This window comes from Haplochromis burtoni, unplaced genomic scaffold, assembly GCF_018398535.1.
Source record: "Haplochromis burtoni strain Fernald_Lab_line unplaced genomic scaffold, NCSU_Asbu1 Contig_10, whole genome shotgun sequence".
Taxonomy (NCBI): Eukaryota; Metazoa; Chordata; class Actinopteri; order Cichliformes; family Cichlidae; genus Haplochromis; species Haplochromis burtoni.
Window position 1 is genome coordinate 1680896 of NW_024582371.1, and position 17422 is coordinate 1698317.

Genomic DNA, 17422 nt, shown 5'->3' on the forward strand with positions numbered 1-17422 from the left:
TCCTTATGAAAGAATCCTTGGGCAAGATCCACAACACCAAGACGCCCCCAATGCATTTGTGTGTGTGTGTGAATGCTGAAACAACAGCTGTATGAATGTGATTTGGTGAGTGAGACTAGGAAGTGCTTGTAGTGCTAAACTTGAGTAGAAAAGTGTTTTAAAAGTACCAGTCCATAAATTATGAATAGAAAACTATTATACAATTGTACATATGACAGGTAAAGGTAGTTTTGAGTAACTTTTTAGGAGTCCAAACAATAGATTGTTTTAAAGAAAGGTGTTATTTAATAAAAGAACATGGGTTTTTATCATTACTGTTATTCATGTTGTTCTTACTTCTAAAAGTAAGTAAGACACTTTGCCCTTCTCCCCCCCCCTCCCGCCATGGCGAGTAACTACGCACATTTGATCTGGCAGTTTTACATCAGATGCTCTTCTTGACGCAATCCAGGGAGGGTTTTATGTCTTTAGCTGGAATCAAATCAACAACCTTTACGCTTGCCAAGCAGCATGTGTTAACTACTACTTTGCTCGAGGCGTCTATGTGATATAAATCATATTGCCATTCTAATAAAACTAATAGAGGTATTACTGTGCTAACATCTAATCTCCCACGTTGACTCCAAGTACATCAGCTGTGCCTTTTGGCAAGTAAACAAAAGCCTGCACATTATCTGACCAACACAGATTACCCTTCACGTGCAAAAATGAAAAAAAGGTCACCATGAAAGAAAATCAGCTGATGTGTAGTAAAAATAGATTTTTCAAGCAAAACAGCCCTCGGCTAAGCTTTTCCAAGTCTGACAAATGAATGGAGAATATGTGAGTTTTTACAGTAACATTACTTATGAGTTTGGTTCACATCCATTGCGATCATGTACAAATTTCTAGGGGACTAAAATTACACCACAAAACTGAAACTGAGACCTATACGTCAGGCTGGTATGGTTGAGAAATGCATCTGCTGCTCTCCTACCAAAAATCCATCAAATCTATCAGTTAAAGTTTTTTCCACTGTAGGTATTTTCCTTTCCTTTCCTTAACACACACACATATACTCTCATATCAAGAAACAGAATATTTTTGGCTCAAAGAAAAGTGGTCTGTTGTTGAGACACTAGAAGACAGGATAGGCCCTGTGTTTTCCCAGTGATGTCTCAGTGCAGCCCGTAGTGACAATGACAGTAATCAGGCACAGATGTCAGCAAGTGACAGAGCGGTCTGACCACAGGAAATGCCACTTTGTCATCCTCTGTTTCACTTCCCTTTCTGCATGGGAACGCTGGTTGGTTACAGGCTGTTATTATGGGAATGAAAACAAAGCAATGGTTTCAACTACTTACAGTGCTCACTTTTAATATTCAGTTTCACACATACATCAAGCCGTGCTCACAGCAAAGTCCAGCTTTCTGGTCATGATGACCGCAGAGAAATTAGGCACATTCACACCAGTCCTAAACCCATCATCTCCTGGTTTCTGTTTCAATCTCAGCTACTTGTTCAAAGGTCCCCTGAGTCATGGGCTCTTATTCATCCCCTAACTGAATATCTTTACTTTGTACCCAAGTGACAACCACACCCACGCTTCATTTCCTGATCTAGCATGGCTGCAACACAAAAGGCAAAAAAAGAAAAACATTCACATCCTGACATACATAAAAAAAACACCTGACTTTGTAGTATTTCCCACTGTATCCTTTGGGTCTCGTTTTGCAGTGATGACGCATAATACAGCCACTCATGCAGCTTCAAAAGGAGAAAACTATACCAGCTTCACTGTTGCAGATGGTGAAATATGATACTTGGCTTTTGCCAGTAAAACCTGAATTAATATCCGAGAATATTTTGTAAGCCAGTATCACACCAGATATAAGTGATGGTGTGTTTTGTTTTTTGGTTTTTTTTTTTTGGTTTTTTTTTTTTGGGGGGGGGGGGGGCACCTCTTACTTCAAGAAAGTACAAAACTGATTCACAGGGTTGCTTTTGTTTTGTTCTGGCTGTCTGTCTTAACCTCTTAGTCAGGTGTCCCGTTTCTGCCTTAACTATAACGCCTGTTGCTTCATAAGTGGAAGGAAGGCGGATTTGCTGCAAGGACAAAATGTTTGGGTACAGACTGTTTTTGGAGACTGTTTGACCCTACGTCCTTGTGTTGTGTGTAACATTCCTGCTTTGTTGCAAGCTCCTCACAGGCTCACACTCGTGTGAGATGTGACTCATCTCACATGAGTGTGAGGTTAAACCGGCTGGAGAGTTTTTCTGCACTCAACCGTGACTGGTTACCTTCCTCTGCCTCCTTCCGTTCTTAGATAACAAATTCATTTTTTCACCCCTCCTTGCTTGAAGTCAAAGAGGCGCTCAGGAACAGGACAGGTGTGAACTCACCAAGCCTGAAAGTCCACACTCAGTCAGGTTAAAGTCATAATGACATCATGACCTATTTGATAAAACAGTGTGACAATTAAAGAAAAAATGTAAATATGTTAGGTGACCTAATTTTTTTAATAAGCGACTGTTATGGTATCCTAAAGTCCAGTGTTGTAATATCACACATTCACCTCTGCTTGGTAAATGTTTGTTTCACAACCAAACAACCGTGACGTGTGTCTGCTGTTCAGTTTCAAGACAGTAGGGCTAGTCAACAGACACACGGTCTCTAACAACAGTGATCTTCCAGCTTCCTTATTATGAAAGAGAAGTGTTGTCCGTACTGAGTCAGCAAACCACAACAACAAATGAAAAGGGTTTCCCAGAGCTTTTTTTTTTTTGTTTGTTTTGTTTTTTTTTAAAAACATACTCTCATTTTGACTTACACAGTTCATCATGTCCAGTTAGATCACGGATGAAACAAAAGTAGCTGGTCAAGAGATCTCCATCTGCTGTTGCCTTCCTGGCAATCCACTGTTTTGTTTCTAAGCATGTGGAAATTTACTGGACTTCAGATTTCTATATAGTGATTAAGTTTTATGGTTAGCCGTTGCTCTCGGGGCATTGAACACTATGTACCGCTGACTAATAAAAACAATGTGTAAACTTTTATGGCACCCGTGGCAGATATCTATTTATTATCTTGTTATTTGTCAACTCTCAGATGAAGAGGCGAATTTAAAATCTAATTAAGCACTAACATCATGGAAAGGTTTGGCAAATTCCTCTTTTTCCTGACATGCAGATCTTCAAATTAGGACTTTACATGAACCAGAATTAAACAATTAAAAACCTTTAAGACACTGGCAGCGTGCACTGAAATAAACAATCATAAAGCAGCTATTATAAATTACTGCATAGGACAAATAGATGTGTAAACACTTAGAAGGCTGTAAATTGGTGTTAATTGTACTTTTTATTTGGTGAATTAGCAGCCTAATGTATTAAAGTAGAATAGCTTTATAACAGTTTAACGTTGACACACTGAAGAAAGAAAACACATTAGCCGCTAATGATTAAAGTTGGTCAACATCGCGTGCCCGCGTACGTGCAGGACGCATGTACAGAAATGTCCTGCTTGTGCGCGAGCCTTCTTTTGCCCTCGTGCACGCGGTACGGTCGGCGATGACGTTCGCAGAATTGGCAGACATCCAAGAGGGCGGTCCCCTTGACGTCATTGAGCTCTCATTCACAACCACGGGTTTATAAAAGCGGGCTGAAAGGCACTGGCAAGCAGACGCGCTCACTATAACATTTAATTTTTTTTAACTTAAGAAGACAAATAAAAGTCTGGGGCTGCCGAATAGGCTACTCTAAAGAAGAAGAAAGGACCAGTTTTAAGATCGTCTTAAAACTTTTTCATGTTTTTGATTTTTTCTTTTTAAACAAGCTAACCGGAACAAAGGACTCCGCGCTTCAAATAACACTTGGACGAACAACGTTTGTCAAGTCGGCTCAAACTTAAGTTTCGTCTTCCGTCGTAACTTTATGTTTTTGGATTTAACATTTCTCCCCCGCCGTACTACTATGGTCATAATGGAGGTTCCCACTATCGACTGCGCTTCCCTCCGTGGTTTGCTGGAGGGTGAAGTCCTGGGCTGCCTAGTGCTGGACTGTCGCTCTTTTCTATCCTTCAACTCCTCTCACATTTCGGGCTCCACCAACGTGCGCTTCAGCACCATAGTGCGCAGGAGGGCCAGGGGCGGTCTGGGACTTGAACACATCGTCCCCAACGAGGATATCAGGAACCGGCTCCTTTCCGGGGAGTACCAGTCCGTGGTACTCCTCGACGATCGCAGTTTGGACTTAAGCCAAGTGAAGAAAGACGGCACAATGATGCTTGCTGCTACAGCCCTGTGTCGTCACGCCTGCGGTGCCAGTGTTTTTATTCTGAAAGGTAAGAAAACTCAGAGTTTTAAGTAGTTTAAAGAGTTGTTTTACTGTTTCCTGACAACGAGGTCAATAAATGACGATTACACCTGTCACCATAACAGCTGGTGCTTGGAGTAAACGATGTTCCAAAATAGCACCATGAGCAGCTGTCACCTTTTTGGAGAGCTGTATTTAAAAACGTCTTTGTTGAGATGTGTGATCTAACCTTGGTGGTTTCTTTTCTGTCCTTTTTAGGCGGATTTGAAACATTTTCTACAGAGTATCCAGAAATGTGTACCAAACCCTCCCCTCCACAGGGACTTAGTTTGCCTCTAAGCTCCAACCATCCTGACAGTGCTGGTACCAACAGTAGCCCTTGCAATACACCGCTATATGACCAGGTTGGTATTTTATTGTAGTCAAAGATTAAAAAGCAAAAATAATCTCAGTTTCTGTCACTTTCTGTCTGTTGGACTTTTATATTTATGACTGATTTTTTGTTTTTGTTGTGGTTGTCTAGGGCGGTCCAGTGGAGATCTTGCCTTTCCTTTACCTTGGTAGTGCTTACCATGCCTCTAGAAAAGACATGCTGGACATGCTTGGCATCACCGCTCTAATCAATGTGTCTGCCAACTGCCCCAACCACTTTGAGGACTCCTTCCTCTACAAGAGCATCCCTGTCGAGGACAACCACAAAGCTGATATCAGCTCCTTTTTCAATGAGGCGATCGAATTCATCGGTGAGTACATCATCACGTTTACTCTCTTCGCACGCCCTCTCTGCTAAATCAAAGCACCTAGCATAGCTGTTGATGAGGAGAAACACAAACACCAAACCCCCTCCCCCAGATTTAAAAAAAAAAAAGTTCCCTCCAAAATCGACCAGCTGGCTCGGCACAGGCTCCCTGCTCAGGCACAATGCGGTTACATCATTGCAACCTCCCAGCCGTAGAAAATAGGATGCCCCCCCTCCTTTTTTTTTTTTTGATCAATTGCGAAGCAGCAGCTCCAAGCTAGTTTGTGGTGGGTAGACTGGCTGCGCTTGAATAGCTCCCTCCACACTGCTCTTTGTTCTGGCCAAACAAAAGGCAGTTTCTCCTCACTCAATGTCAGTTTTCCTCCCAGATCAATACAGCCAGCAGGGGTTTATCCCCCTTCTTTTGTGCATTCAGTCTGCCTCCTTTGGTAGCGGCCCCCACTGGCTCGCACCCTGCTCCGCCATTTATTGTGTTCCTGTGTTGTAATAAGCACTGGCAAATTTTAATAGAATATCAAAGTGTTGCAAAGACTTTGGTGCTTGTGGTTTCCTGTGACAGCCAGGAGTTCAGCCCTGATACAACCTCGCAGGTGTTTACACTCCACTAACTTTTCTTTCCCTTTCTCTTTCCCGTCTTCAGACTCTGTGAGAAACAAAGGAGGCCGGGTGTTTGTTCACTGTCAAGCCGGTATCTCCCGCTCCGCCACCATTTGCCTCGCCTACCTCATGCGGACCAACCGTGTGAAGCTGGACGAGGCCTTTGAGTTTGTCAAGCAGCGCCGCAGCATCATCTCCCCGAACTTCAGCTTCATGGGTCAGCTCCTGCAGTTCGAGTCCCAGGTCCTGGCCTCGTCGACGTGCTCGTCAGAGGCTGGCAGTCCAGCTATCGGCGGCAGCAGCACAGTATTCAACTTCCCCGTCTCCATCCCCGTGCACACTTCTGCCGGTCAGCTCTCATTCCTCCACAGTCCCATCACCACTTCTCCCAGCTGCTGAAGAAGGGGTTTGTCAGCAGACACTTTGTTTGGACTTTAACGGCAACTCGAGCGTGACTTCACAAAACTGCGCTTCTGATTATTATCCATTTATGGTGATGCTGGTATCGCCTTACAGAATGGGCACCTATTGTTTTCGGGGTCAGATCATTTGGCTATGTGATCTGCTGGTCAAATCTCTGTAGCCTGGCTTTTCATCATTTCAAAGGGATGTTTGAGAACCACCATTTGAGTATTGATGTTTAAACTGAGAAATGTGAAAATTAACCACACTTTTTAACCTGAATTACTTGGGGAAACAACTGACAGGATAGTTGTGTTTAGTCTTATATGGGAAATCTTTTTTTTTTCTCCTCCATGAGGCAACTGCTTCTGATAATCATAATCATTAAGAGAGAGAGGGCTGTAACAGTTGTCTCAGGAATGTTCATTTACCCTCTGATATGTTCATTTGCTTTCTGTACTGGTCAAAGAAAGCAATATTAATCTACTCCCCAACATGGCATGGAAGGTCTCTCCTTCCTTTGAACAATGAATGTATCCCCTTCTTTCTAGGAGTAGATGTGCCAGAAATCTTCATAGTTAGATTTAGAGTTGAACAGGGGGCCGTTTCAAATGCAAATACTTGCCTTACGAGACATCATGAAGCCATGGCGATCCTGATTGGGGAAGCTGACCGTGAAATACCTCATGTATGTGTACTGTGTGCTGCAGCACGAAGATGGACGGAGCCCCGTAAGACTACTAAAATGGGGCCACATAGTCCTCTTTGACTGCATTATGACGTATTTATTAACTAAAGTAATATATTTCTATCTATTTTTGGAAATGTTTCTTTTAATGTTGTTTTTATACAAATGAATAAATCTCATTTGACTTTTTTTAAACATGGTTGCAGTGTTGAATTTTCTTTCCCCCCCCCCCCCCCCCCCCCCCAATCATTTAACACTCATCTCTTCCTTAATGTGAATCATAACAATAATCAAAGATTTCCAGGTCACTAACGCAGGGAATATCAATTCAACAGAAAAATACACACTCCCCAGCCTCTATGTTAGGTACACCTGAACTGCCTAATGCAAATATCTCATCAGCTAAACACATGGCAGCAACTCAGTTGGTAGTAAACAACATGAAGCTATCCACACATCTTCTGATGGCTTCTTACATCCATGTAAACAAGTTCAACTCATGACACAGAGTTTACTGCACTCAAATGCCCTCCACATTCACGGAGTCCAATAAAGCCTCTTTGGAATGATGGTGGAACAAGAGATTTGTATCATAGATACAAACTGTGTGATGCTATCATGCCTGTATGGAGCAAAATCTCAGAGGAATGCTTCCTGCACTTTGATAAATCTATGCCAAGAAAAATGAAGGCAGTTCTGAAGACAAAAAGGATGTCAAACCCACTACTAGCAGTGTGTACCTCATAAAGTATCCAATGACTCTATAACTCATTTATAAACATGTTTGCTTATGTATGAAAGAGCCAGTTTCCCATTCTAGAAAATCAAACTCTACACGTGTGTTTGTGTGTTATCGTTTACATTTATTTCTCTCAAATCATTTAGTCCATTAAAATTTCAACAAATCAAGAGTTAAATATCTTTGCTTTAATAAACCTAACCTAAAATAAAAAGTGTCATTATAAAGTGACTTTTTTAGCTGTAGATAAGTTTGTTTTTCATAGTGTGAAACTACTTTATTTTGGATGAAAAGAACAGTAGAAGAGGAACATTTATATTCCACCTAAACAAAGCTGATGGGAAGTGGTCAACTGCCGTGTTCAAATTATTTTTCTACCACCCTTCCCTGTTTTGTTCCATGTGATGGAATCCTCTATCTTATATCTGCATAAGGATTCGACCAAAATAAGAAGCATGATGTCATGGCGTCAGCCATTGTTCAGGCCACGCTCCCCGTCTATGAACCCCTCTGAGGCCGGGGCAACAGCAGGAGGCTCAAAGAATCAGCTAAGGAGCACCTCCCTCTGCTGCCACAATAGGAGCAGCTGCAAGGCGTTTGGGAAAAGTGTGACAACTAAAGAGCATTCAGGGCTCAGTCAAGCACAGCCCTTGTATCCCCTGCCTCAAACTCAAATGAGGAGGTGGGGACTAAGATAGCCATGAAAGGGAAAGGAATATGTTTGGTTTGCAAATTAGCCAAAACATTGGCTGTAACCCACGGCTGGGGTGTGAGAAAAAGGAGACAAACTTCCTGTGGAGGTGATGATGGTGATGATGACGATAACGACGAGCCCCCTGAAGCCTTCGATACAAACTCACTGTCTGTATTCATTGAAGCCCAGGTTTCGGGGGAGTGTGCACTAATGTCTTATCTAACAGCAATGCAAATGTAGTCTCTGACAACAACCATTACCAGTGACGTGATGGCTCTGCGATCAAAGGCTCATTCATTACCACACCACCACCATCAGGAAAGCGTTGGGGGTTTTTTTGAGAGGGGGGAGACATATGTGAGCCCCTTGCCCTCTCCCCCCATTCCCACAATCACCTCCACACCACACACACACACGCACATCTCCTCCAACAAGCCCCCCACCCCCCGCTTTTGCATCGTTAGAGTTGCCGTTGTAATGTGGGAGGCAGGCAGGAGCGTGTATTTTTGCATGTGTGTGAGTCGTTGTGTGTGATCTGATGCAGATCTCTGGAGAGTGGGGGAAGCAAGGCCCCAGTCAACTGCAAGGTCAGGGACATTAAAGCGCTGTGACTTTTGAGTGTGGGTGAGAGCGATGATTCAAATGTGAGAGCGAGACAATTTAAAAGAGCTTCCAAAACGACACATTTCGTATAAGAATAGAAAGCGCCACCTTGACTATCGTCTTCATTGTCTTTTCACACCCTCTGGTTTTAGCTCGGCATCAGTCGGACAGAACCGGCCATAACGTAATTTGCCATTTCCACTAACTTGCCAGTTGACTCTCCCATTTAGCAGCTGGGCTCTGACTCACCTTCAAAGTCGTTTTAATGATCACAATCCCAAGAAAAAAAGAGAAAAAAGTAGTTATGTAATTTGTCAGACACAGCTGCCATGTTCAAGAAGACACAGAATCCCAGCCCTCCCTATTACATCAGTCAGAGCAGATCACATCAGTGAGACTTGACTGTTGCTTCTACACCACTTGAGAGCGTATGAGTGTATTCATACCTTTAATAAATGACAGTGAAGTCTTTGCAGAAAGCCTATCCGAGTGAGTAACCTATTGGTTAATGTCTTATCATACAAACCTTTAAATTCAGTCAAGTATCGTCTTGATGCATGCTCAATCATGCAGGTATGTAAATCTCCAAAAGTTGATTCTGTTCATCTGGACGTAACGTTTTGTGGGAGAAACGTTTCGTCACTTATCCAAGTGACTTCTTCAGTCTCCGCTGACTGCAGGTTTCCCCAAATCTTATAAACAGTACATTTGCATAATGACTGAAACCAGCCCACTGAAGAAACAATGGGCTGGGAGGTCAGTTCTGCAATCACAGCATTGTAAAATGGTGACAGATGTACCCTTAGGCCCCCTCCTCGATTCAGAGATGGTCTTTCCCTTTTCATGTAAATGGCCTCCTTGACTCTTCGCTCAAACCAGCGTTCCTCCCTGTCCAGGATGTGTACATCCTCATCCTTGAAAGAGTGTCCACTGGCCTGTAGGTGTAAATAGACTGCAGAGTCCTGGCCTGGCCACTTTGCCCAGGGTTGTTTGGTTTCCCCGATGTATAAATCCTGGCAATCCTCCTGGCACTTAACGGCGTACACAATCTTACTCTGTTTGTGTCGGGGGACCCGATCCTTGGGGTGGACCAATTTTTGGCGCAGCGTGTTTTGGGGTTTAAAAGCCACAGAGACCCGGTGTTTAGAAAAAATGCGTCTCAACTGCTCCGATACTCCTGACACATACGGGATCACTACAGGTTTCCTTCTCTTTTGGATCGGCTGGAGCTTTCTTTAGGTGCCTTCCCAGCTTTGACAAAAGTCCAACTGGGCCTTCTTGATGTGCTGCTGTAAGACTGGGGAAACCTGCAGTGAGCTGAGACTGAAGAAGTCACTTGGATGAGTGATGAAACGTTTCTCCCACAAAACGCTACGTCCAGATGAACAGAATCAACTTTTAGAGATTCAGTCAAGTAGTACCCTCTACCCTCACAGCATCATTTGCTGGTTTGCTGGGCTGCTTCTATAGAAGCCAAAGAAATTAAAGTTTATTTTGGTGACATTAAACCATTAAATCTGAATATATACCAAATTTGTGCTGAATATATTAAACCATTTTAGAGACCTCATAGTACCATATCTCCCACATAGAGCACATTGTTCTCAGACTTATTTAAGACTTATTTTGTGGTTCTTAGGATATTTAAAAGTAAAATGCGAGGCAGAGCCTTCAACCCTCAGGACCCCTTTCTTTGGAACCAGCTAGTTTGGATTCAGCAGACAGACACTCTCTACTTCTAAGATCAGGCTTACAACTTCCCTTTCTGATAACGCTTATAGTTAGGGCTGGGTCAGGTGATCCTTAACCCTGCCTTAGTTACACTGCAATAGTCCTAAACTGCTAGGGGCTTTCCGCCAAGCGTTTCTTCTTCACTCACCTTTTTTCACTCTCTGCGTTTATACACCACTCTGCATTGAGTCATTAGCTATTATTAAACCGTGGCTCTCTTCCACAGTGTGTCTTTTGTCCTTTCTTCCTCCCCTCACCCCCCACCAGTCACAGCAGATTTCAGAGAGCTTTCTTCCTGTTAAAGGGAAGTTTTCCCTTCCCACTCTCACCAAATGTTTGCTCATATGGGGTTGTCTGATTGTTGGTGTTTTCTCTGTATTATTGTTCGGCCTTTCCCTTACAATATAAAACGCCTTGAGGTGACTGTTGTTGTGATTTGAGATTTGTTGTGTCATTAATAATACTGAACTGAACTGGATTGAATATTGCTGTGACGCGCTTTGTTGAAGAGAAGGTGACCACAGAGGAAGCCCAAGAGCAAAAGGAGGAACAGAGAAATGCTGGAACATTAGGGGGACTTTGAGATATCCATTAGAGCACTTCTCTTTGGAGTCCACCAGCTACCCTGCTGTTTTTTAGTGCTTTGTAAAGAACATTGTAACTTGTGTTAAAAGGAAGTAAATACATGTATTAAGACCAATCAAACTGCTATGACAAAAATAATATTATTCATCTAATCACCATTTTTCATGTTTGGGGACACAGACATGCCACAGAGTGAAGATACTGGAAACCACAACCTTACCCACATCTTTAGAAGTGACTTTTAGTGTGTCAGGAGTCTGTAACGTGAGTAATTACAGAGTAATTACACTTCTCACTCTTCATCACACCTTTAAACTGGGTTTCGCAAGTGTGTCTTTGTAACAGCCGGCACGCTCACAAAATCCCAAGTGAGAAGATTTACTCCACACATTGATGTCACTGCATAGTATGCACCTGCAGTAAATCAGTAAGAGGATTGCGACTATGACGGGACGGCCTCTGAAACATCCTGTGTCTGAGGCATTGTAATGCCTTGCTCTAATCTTTACGTCAGCGCCCACAGGCCCCATCTGCTGGGTCAAATCTTTTACCGAGACACTGTCGAGGAAAGGCCGCATAAAAGAGGCCAATGTGCCAAACTGGGAAAAAAAAGAAACTGCTTCAATAGCCACTTAATGGACAGAAAGACCCAGCAAGAGGGTGATTTATGTTGTAAAAGCTGCTATGCTTTTTTAAACTTCCAGCATCCGTGACATTCCACATCATAGAGGTCAGACAAGCGGCTGTTGCGTGACAGGAGAGGAGATAAGGTCAGATTCCTGGCATGATAACCAAACACTAAATCAAAGACTTTAAGGACATTATGTATAGCTGCACTGAAGCCAGCAGGACTCCCCTTCCTTTAACTGCTCCTCCTAGAATGTCAGATAAGAGAAGTAAAAGATGTATGCAAGATTTTTTATTATAATAAAACAATTATATGGAATAAACGAGGGTCAAAACATTGCCTCATTTTAAAGTCCCCCATCCAGAAAAATAAATAAAGAAAACCAAATCTGCATATCTGCCAACTTTTAAGCACTTATTAGCACAAAAACTCATCAAACGCAGGCAGGAGGAAGGCACCCATCATTCCACCCTCATTCACCCCACAGGCACTGAACAGAGGCTGTATTTTTCCACTCACTGAAGCGTCGTCAGGTCTGTGTTCACAAGCAGAAATGAGATCCTGTGTTGGTTATTCAAGGAATGCTCGGCATCCTGTCTTCTACGCTGACTGCACTCTGGGTGGATGATGTCACACCCAAAGAACATGTAGGTGTAGATAAGGATCTCAGAGGTGCACGCAGATGTGTTTGCCTGTTAAAAGTATGCCCATATTTCAGATGAGACTTAAGAGAATTTTGAGGCCGGTTGAGTCTTTGCCCATTTGCGAGCAATGAGAAATCTGATGAAAACAAGTCTTTGCTTAAAAACGTGTGCAAGTATTGGAAAGATAAATAAAGCTTTGAGCATTTGGGCAGAATATGGTACTCACTGAATCTAAACCGTGGCCCTCTCATGCATACAAAAGCTGTAGAAGGTCCCACGTGACTGAACTATGAAAACTTAACTGATGATGCAGTTTGCTGGAGGAATAAGAAACTGATTTTCAGTTCCAAGTCAAGTGACAATACTTCATGTGAGGTCATACAGAGTGCTGTAAACAGATCAAAATGTGTTCAGTTTTGTCCTAATAGTTGATCTTAGTCTTTTAATGAGCAACCTAAAAGTTCAGACACAACAAGAAGCATCCCAACTTTAAAGGCAACCTGTGTGTGACGGTATTGTGTAGGAGCAGTACAGCAATTCCTATAAATCCAAATATCAGCTTTCTTCCTATACATTATTTGCAGTTACAGTTATGCTTTCCAGTCATTGTTAAGCTTTTTTTTTTCAATCACGTGTTCCCACATCACACGAGCATGTTTGAAAGTGGTTGCAGATGAACACATGATCTTTGCGTTGTATTAACATGTCCTCTTATTCACTGATGACCTGTTAAAAGCTGTCTTTTGTCATCGGTGGGATCGTCTGTTCAACGACGTTCGTGAATTTGTGTATTCAGGAATTAGTCTGTGATAGTTGACTAAAGGAAGTGAACAAAAAGTATTTTAAAACACAAGTCCAGAGAAGATGCAGAGGGGCTTGTCACACAAATGAAATGAAAGGATACTCAAAAGGAGTTCTGATTCTCACTGAGTGTGTGCTCATTGGGTGTGAGCGCCATCTTGAGGAAAACACTGCGTGTTTCACCACTAAGACACGCAACCTGTAACTGGACTAAACAGAACGTAGGAGCGTACGAGTTTTTGCCTTCAGCATAAAAGTCATATTTTCATTTTGAAAAGGGACCACAGAGGTTTTAAAATGATCAGTGTGGGTGTAGAAAATCAATAACCCACTGTCTAACACAGATGTGGCATTCATGAGTCTAACCTGGGGATTCACACTAACATGACATCATTGTCATTATGCAATTTTTTAAATTTTTACTTTCATTATTCAAATTGAAGTTAAAATTCGGAAAATACCCCTGAGCCCCACAGACAGAAAGTGCTGAAGTAAGCTGGATAAAGCAAGAGACAGACTGAACTGCTATAGGTCCAACTCAAGACATTTCCATTCAAACTGTAGACTTTTGAGCAGTTAATGAGTAACTGTGCTGTAAGACTGCTGATGAAGGGCAATGTGACCACTTCAGTAATCTGTATTGGGTAGAGTTAATGATCAACTAGAAATGAAACATTGATATCTTAAGGTTAAAATAGGAAAAGGTAACAACACAGAAGATTAAACAGAAGCCTAATATGCATTTTTTAAATAAAAAACACACCAAATTGATTAGGAATTTTGAAAACATGGATTATTTGTAATTGGTATCATTTACACATTCTGATTCTGATTCTGACATGTATATACGTTTAGTAGGAATCACTCCTGTGTCCTAATGGCAAGTTTAGCAAGTTATATGTTTGTTATAAGTATTACTATAGGCAATCCAATACAAAAATCTACCAAAATATAAAGATATAACAGAGTGATGTATAATACTTTATAACGGGAAATAGAACGGAGAAATCTTTGTTTAACTACAATAGAAAAAAATATCAGAGAGTCTGGTGGAAAACTGATTAATAGGAAAAATATATCAGAATCTTTAGTTTGAGAAATTATATTTGCCACATGAGATGTGGAACAGCTGGCACATTCATAAGCCCTTGGAAGTCTAACTCAAGTGATAACCCTACCTTAATGATAGATTTTGTCCCGTCTTCCTGCCCTCACTACCAACCAGATACGGCAGATTTCTGCCCCTCCACGAGCCTGGTTCTGCGGGAGATTTCTTCCTGTTAAAGGAAAGTTTTTCTTCACCACTCTCACACTTTAGGGGATTGTCTGATTGTTGGGGTTTTCTCTGTATTATTGTAGGAACGTTACCTTACAATACAAAGCGCCTTGAGGCTACTGCAGTTGTGATGGGGCATTATAAATAACACTGAATTGGACTGAACTGAACTGAATTGAAAGGCAGAAAGGCAAAGCTAAGTTTTTGATGTTTTTCAGTAACATCAGGGGTGTAATGTTACATTGTGAGCTGCATACAGCCCACTTTAATCTTGAGTGGGCCAAACCAGCAAAAATCCTCTTTCTGTCAGTGTAAAGTTGCTTAATTACACATTTATTCCTCTTTATTATATAAAAAAATTAGTTTTAATAGTACTTTTCAGTTTTTCTACAGGATAGATAAATACTGCGATAGCAAATAAGTAAACTGTTGTTTATCTATTGGGTACTTTGGTGTAGTAATGACAAGATCGTTCTCAATAGGAAAAGCTGTAAAACCCATTGAAATACAGTTAAAGGTAAAACATCTGTGCACTCATTCACGTTTTCCAAAGCTGTCTATGCTGGGTCTATTCTGGCCCCCAGGCCTTGTGTTTTACCACCCTGACTTAAAGTCATCATTTTCTGTGTTGCTAACAGTTTAACAAAAATAATTTAAAATAATTTTTAACTCTAATAAAATACTATATATTATAAAAACAAAATCAATATAAAACCAACAAAAAATGGAAACAGTTAAGATAGGAATAGGGAAATTTGGACCAAATAGAGCCCCACTTATTTAGACCCACAACTTCACACAGATGACCTCACCCAGATGTCAGTGAACTTCCCCTAATAGAAAGAAAAGAAAAACACACTGGCAAAACAATAACAGGATGCAGAATGATACACAACAGAAGGCAGTCAGTCCATTTCGCGGCACAGTGTCATACCATGTGTCTGTCGCTTGACAGGACCCAGTTTATTTCCATAGCAGGACACCAGCCCAAAGCACAACTTCAAACTATGTAAGGACTCTTTGGAGAAGAAGTAGGTCAGCTGGTGTTCTTCAAAGTGAGAGGTCAGCAGTGACATTACTGGAGCTCAGCAGCTTGTTCGTATGATATATAAACAAAGTTTGATGGAAAAAATAATGTATTGACTATCGGCTCACTGATTTATTGATGAAAAAAGTAAATTCTAAATTGACTTGTTCTTATATAGCACTTTTTACTTGAGCACTTAAAGCCTTTTATAAAACATGCCTCCTTCACTCAGTTAGTCAGTATCTTGCCCAAGGATACTTTGGCATGCAGACTGCAGCAGCCAGGAATATAACCACCAACCTTCCAGTTAGTGGAATAGCCCCCCCCCCCCCAAAAAAAAAATGTAATACAGGAAAAACAGTTCGCTTAGCTAACAGAAACCCGTGAGCTTTCAGCTTTCATACATGGCTTTCAGGTTTGACGATAAATGCTGTTGGGGTCCTTGTAGCCTTTACCTACTTACTAGGCCTTCTTTACCTTGGCAGGAGTTACAGACAACATTGACAATTAAGCTCAAATTTTCGCATTTACTCCTCATTTCTTCTGCTTTTACATATTTAAAAATCCCTCACCATGGCAGCTTTGTTTAACAAAGTATTAAACAAACTTGAAGTCCAGTATCATAGCAAAACCAGAGAACACTTCTAACATGTTATAAATCCACTGAATCTAGTTTTCCATTATTTGCCCTTTGGCAGAGCTGCTTTTGAAAACAAATAATTTTCCCTCCAAACATTAACACTGTCTCGCGCCCACCTTTCAAGGTCGGGGTTACTGCGCACGCCCACTTCCCTCTTTTAGAAACTGCCGTTTGGGCTGCAAAAGAAAAAAAAAACAGAAGAAGAAAAAAAAGCCTCCCTACCACGTGTGTATAGCTAACGGTCCGCGCGCGCATACTCACACACCTTCCGCACGTGCTAACGTCCTTCCCTTCCCGGCTGGGATTTTATTGGACCAAATAAAGAGACAGCTAAAGCCACGTGGCTGTGTTTACTCCCTTCAAATTTCTGGCGGGATGGTTTTAGCAATAAAAGAAGCAGACTTTCACTATCCCGCCAGTCTGCAGAGACTGTACACGACAAGAGAAGCTCTGTAGTGATAAATGTGAAGTGTTGTTTTCTGGGGGAGACAACATGGGAAATAACCACTCTTCAAACTTGAGCATTCCCTCTGGCTTGTTTGGTTTGCCCCTCTCCAGCAGAGAAAAGAAGCTGAGCTGCAGCACAGAGGGTAAGCCTTACACTTTATTTCTCTGTGTGTATCATTTCAATCTGTTAAATCTTAGTTAAAAAAACAAAACAAAAACAAAAAACATCTGTGGCTGCTCCCTTAGCCATGAGCAGGGGCGTTTTCAGGATTTTTGGAATGGGGTGTCACAGGGGAGATCAAGAGCACAGCAGAGGTACTGCAAAGGAATTTGATGTAGAAACTGGCTTAAAAAGACATGACTTACAGACTCATCTATGGCTCTGGTTCTTGTTACAGAACCAGGACAAAGTGGTTATTATGTGACAATGTGATGATTATTATTAGTACTGCCAAAGTGTGGGCCAGTGCCCCCTGGTGGGTTGTGAGGGTACTGCAGGTGGGCAACAGTAGTAACAAAAATTCAGTTTGAAGTTACTGACAAGTTTGTACAGTTGCATATTTATATACATTTATTTATATAAAAAAGTAAATTTAAACCCATAATAGGAGGAAGTAAGGTTGTGATAGTACTCTGACCTAAATTTACTGAACCATAATGAAGTTTGTGTCCCAGTGGAAGGTGGGTCACACGTTGGCCTTATCTGTTTGTGTATGACTGGATAGCATTAAAAATTTGCATTCAAAAACCTGTTGTTTTTTATGTATATTCAACAAAAATTTCAAGGAAATGTATCACTTTCTCTTGAATTTTGATTAGAGTTTTTAGGTGGGCCTAAAAACTAGTACTCAGAATCAGAATCAGAAT

At 41.6% G+C, this 17422-nt stretch overlaps 2 protein-coding genes across 3 annotated transcripts in view; both read left to right on the forward strand.

Moving 5' to 3' along the window:
* Nucleotides 1–3654: 3654 nt before the first annotated feature.
* Nucleotides 3655–6935, forward strand: dusp1 (dual specificity phosphatase 1). Its single transcript, XM_005927923.3, has 4 exons — nt 3655–4321; nt 4552–4697; nt 4817–5036; nt 5694–6935. Exons 1-4 carry the CDS (start codon nt 3913–3915, stop codon nt 6047–6049), a joined length of 1131 nt encoding a protein of 376 aa, XP_005927985.1. The 5' UTR covers nt 3655–3912; the 3' UTR covers nt 6050–6935.
* A 9546-nt stretch (nt 6936–16481) lies between these two features.
* Nucleotides 16482–17422, forward strand: part of neurl1b (neuralized E3 ubiquitin protein ligase 1B) — a 29192-nt gene continuing 28251 nt past the window's right edge. For both annotated transcript variants that reach the window (XM_005927917.3, XM_005927918.3), the window contains exon 1: nt 16482–16698. In XM_005927917.3, coding sequence (XP_005927979.1) covers nt 16602–16698 — 97 coding nt within the window. In that variant the 5' untranslated portion in view covers nt 16482–16601. The remainder of the gene's footprint in view (nt 16699–17422) is intronic.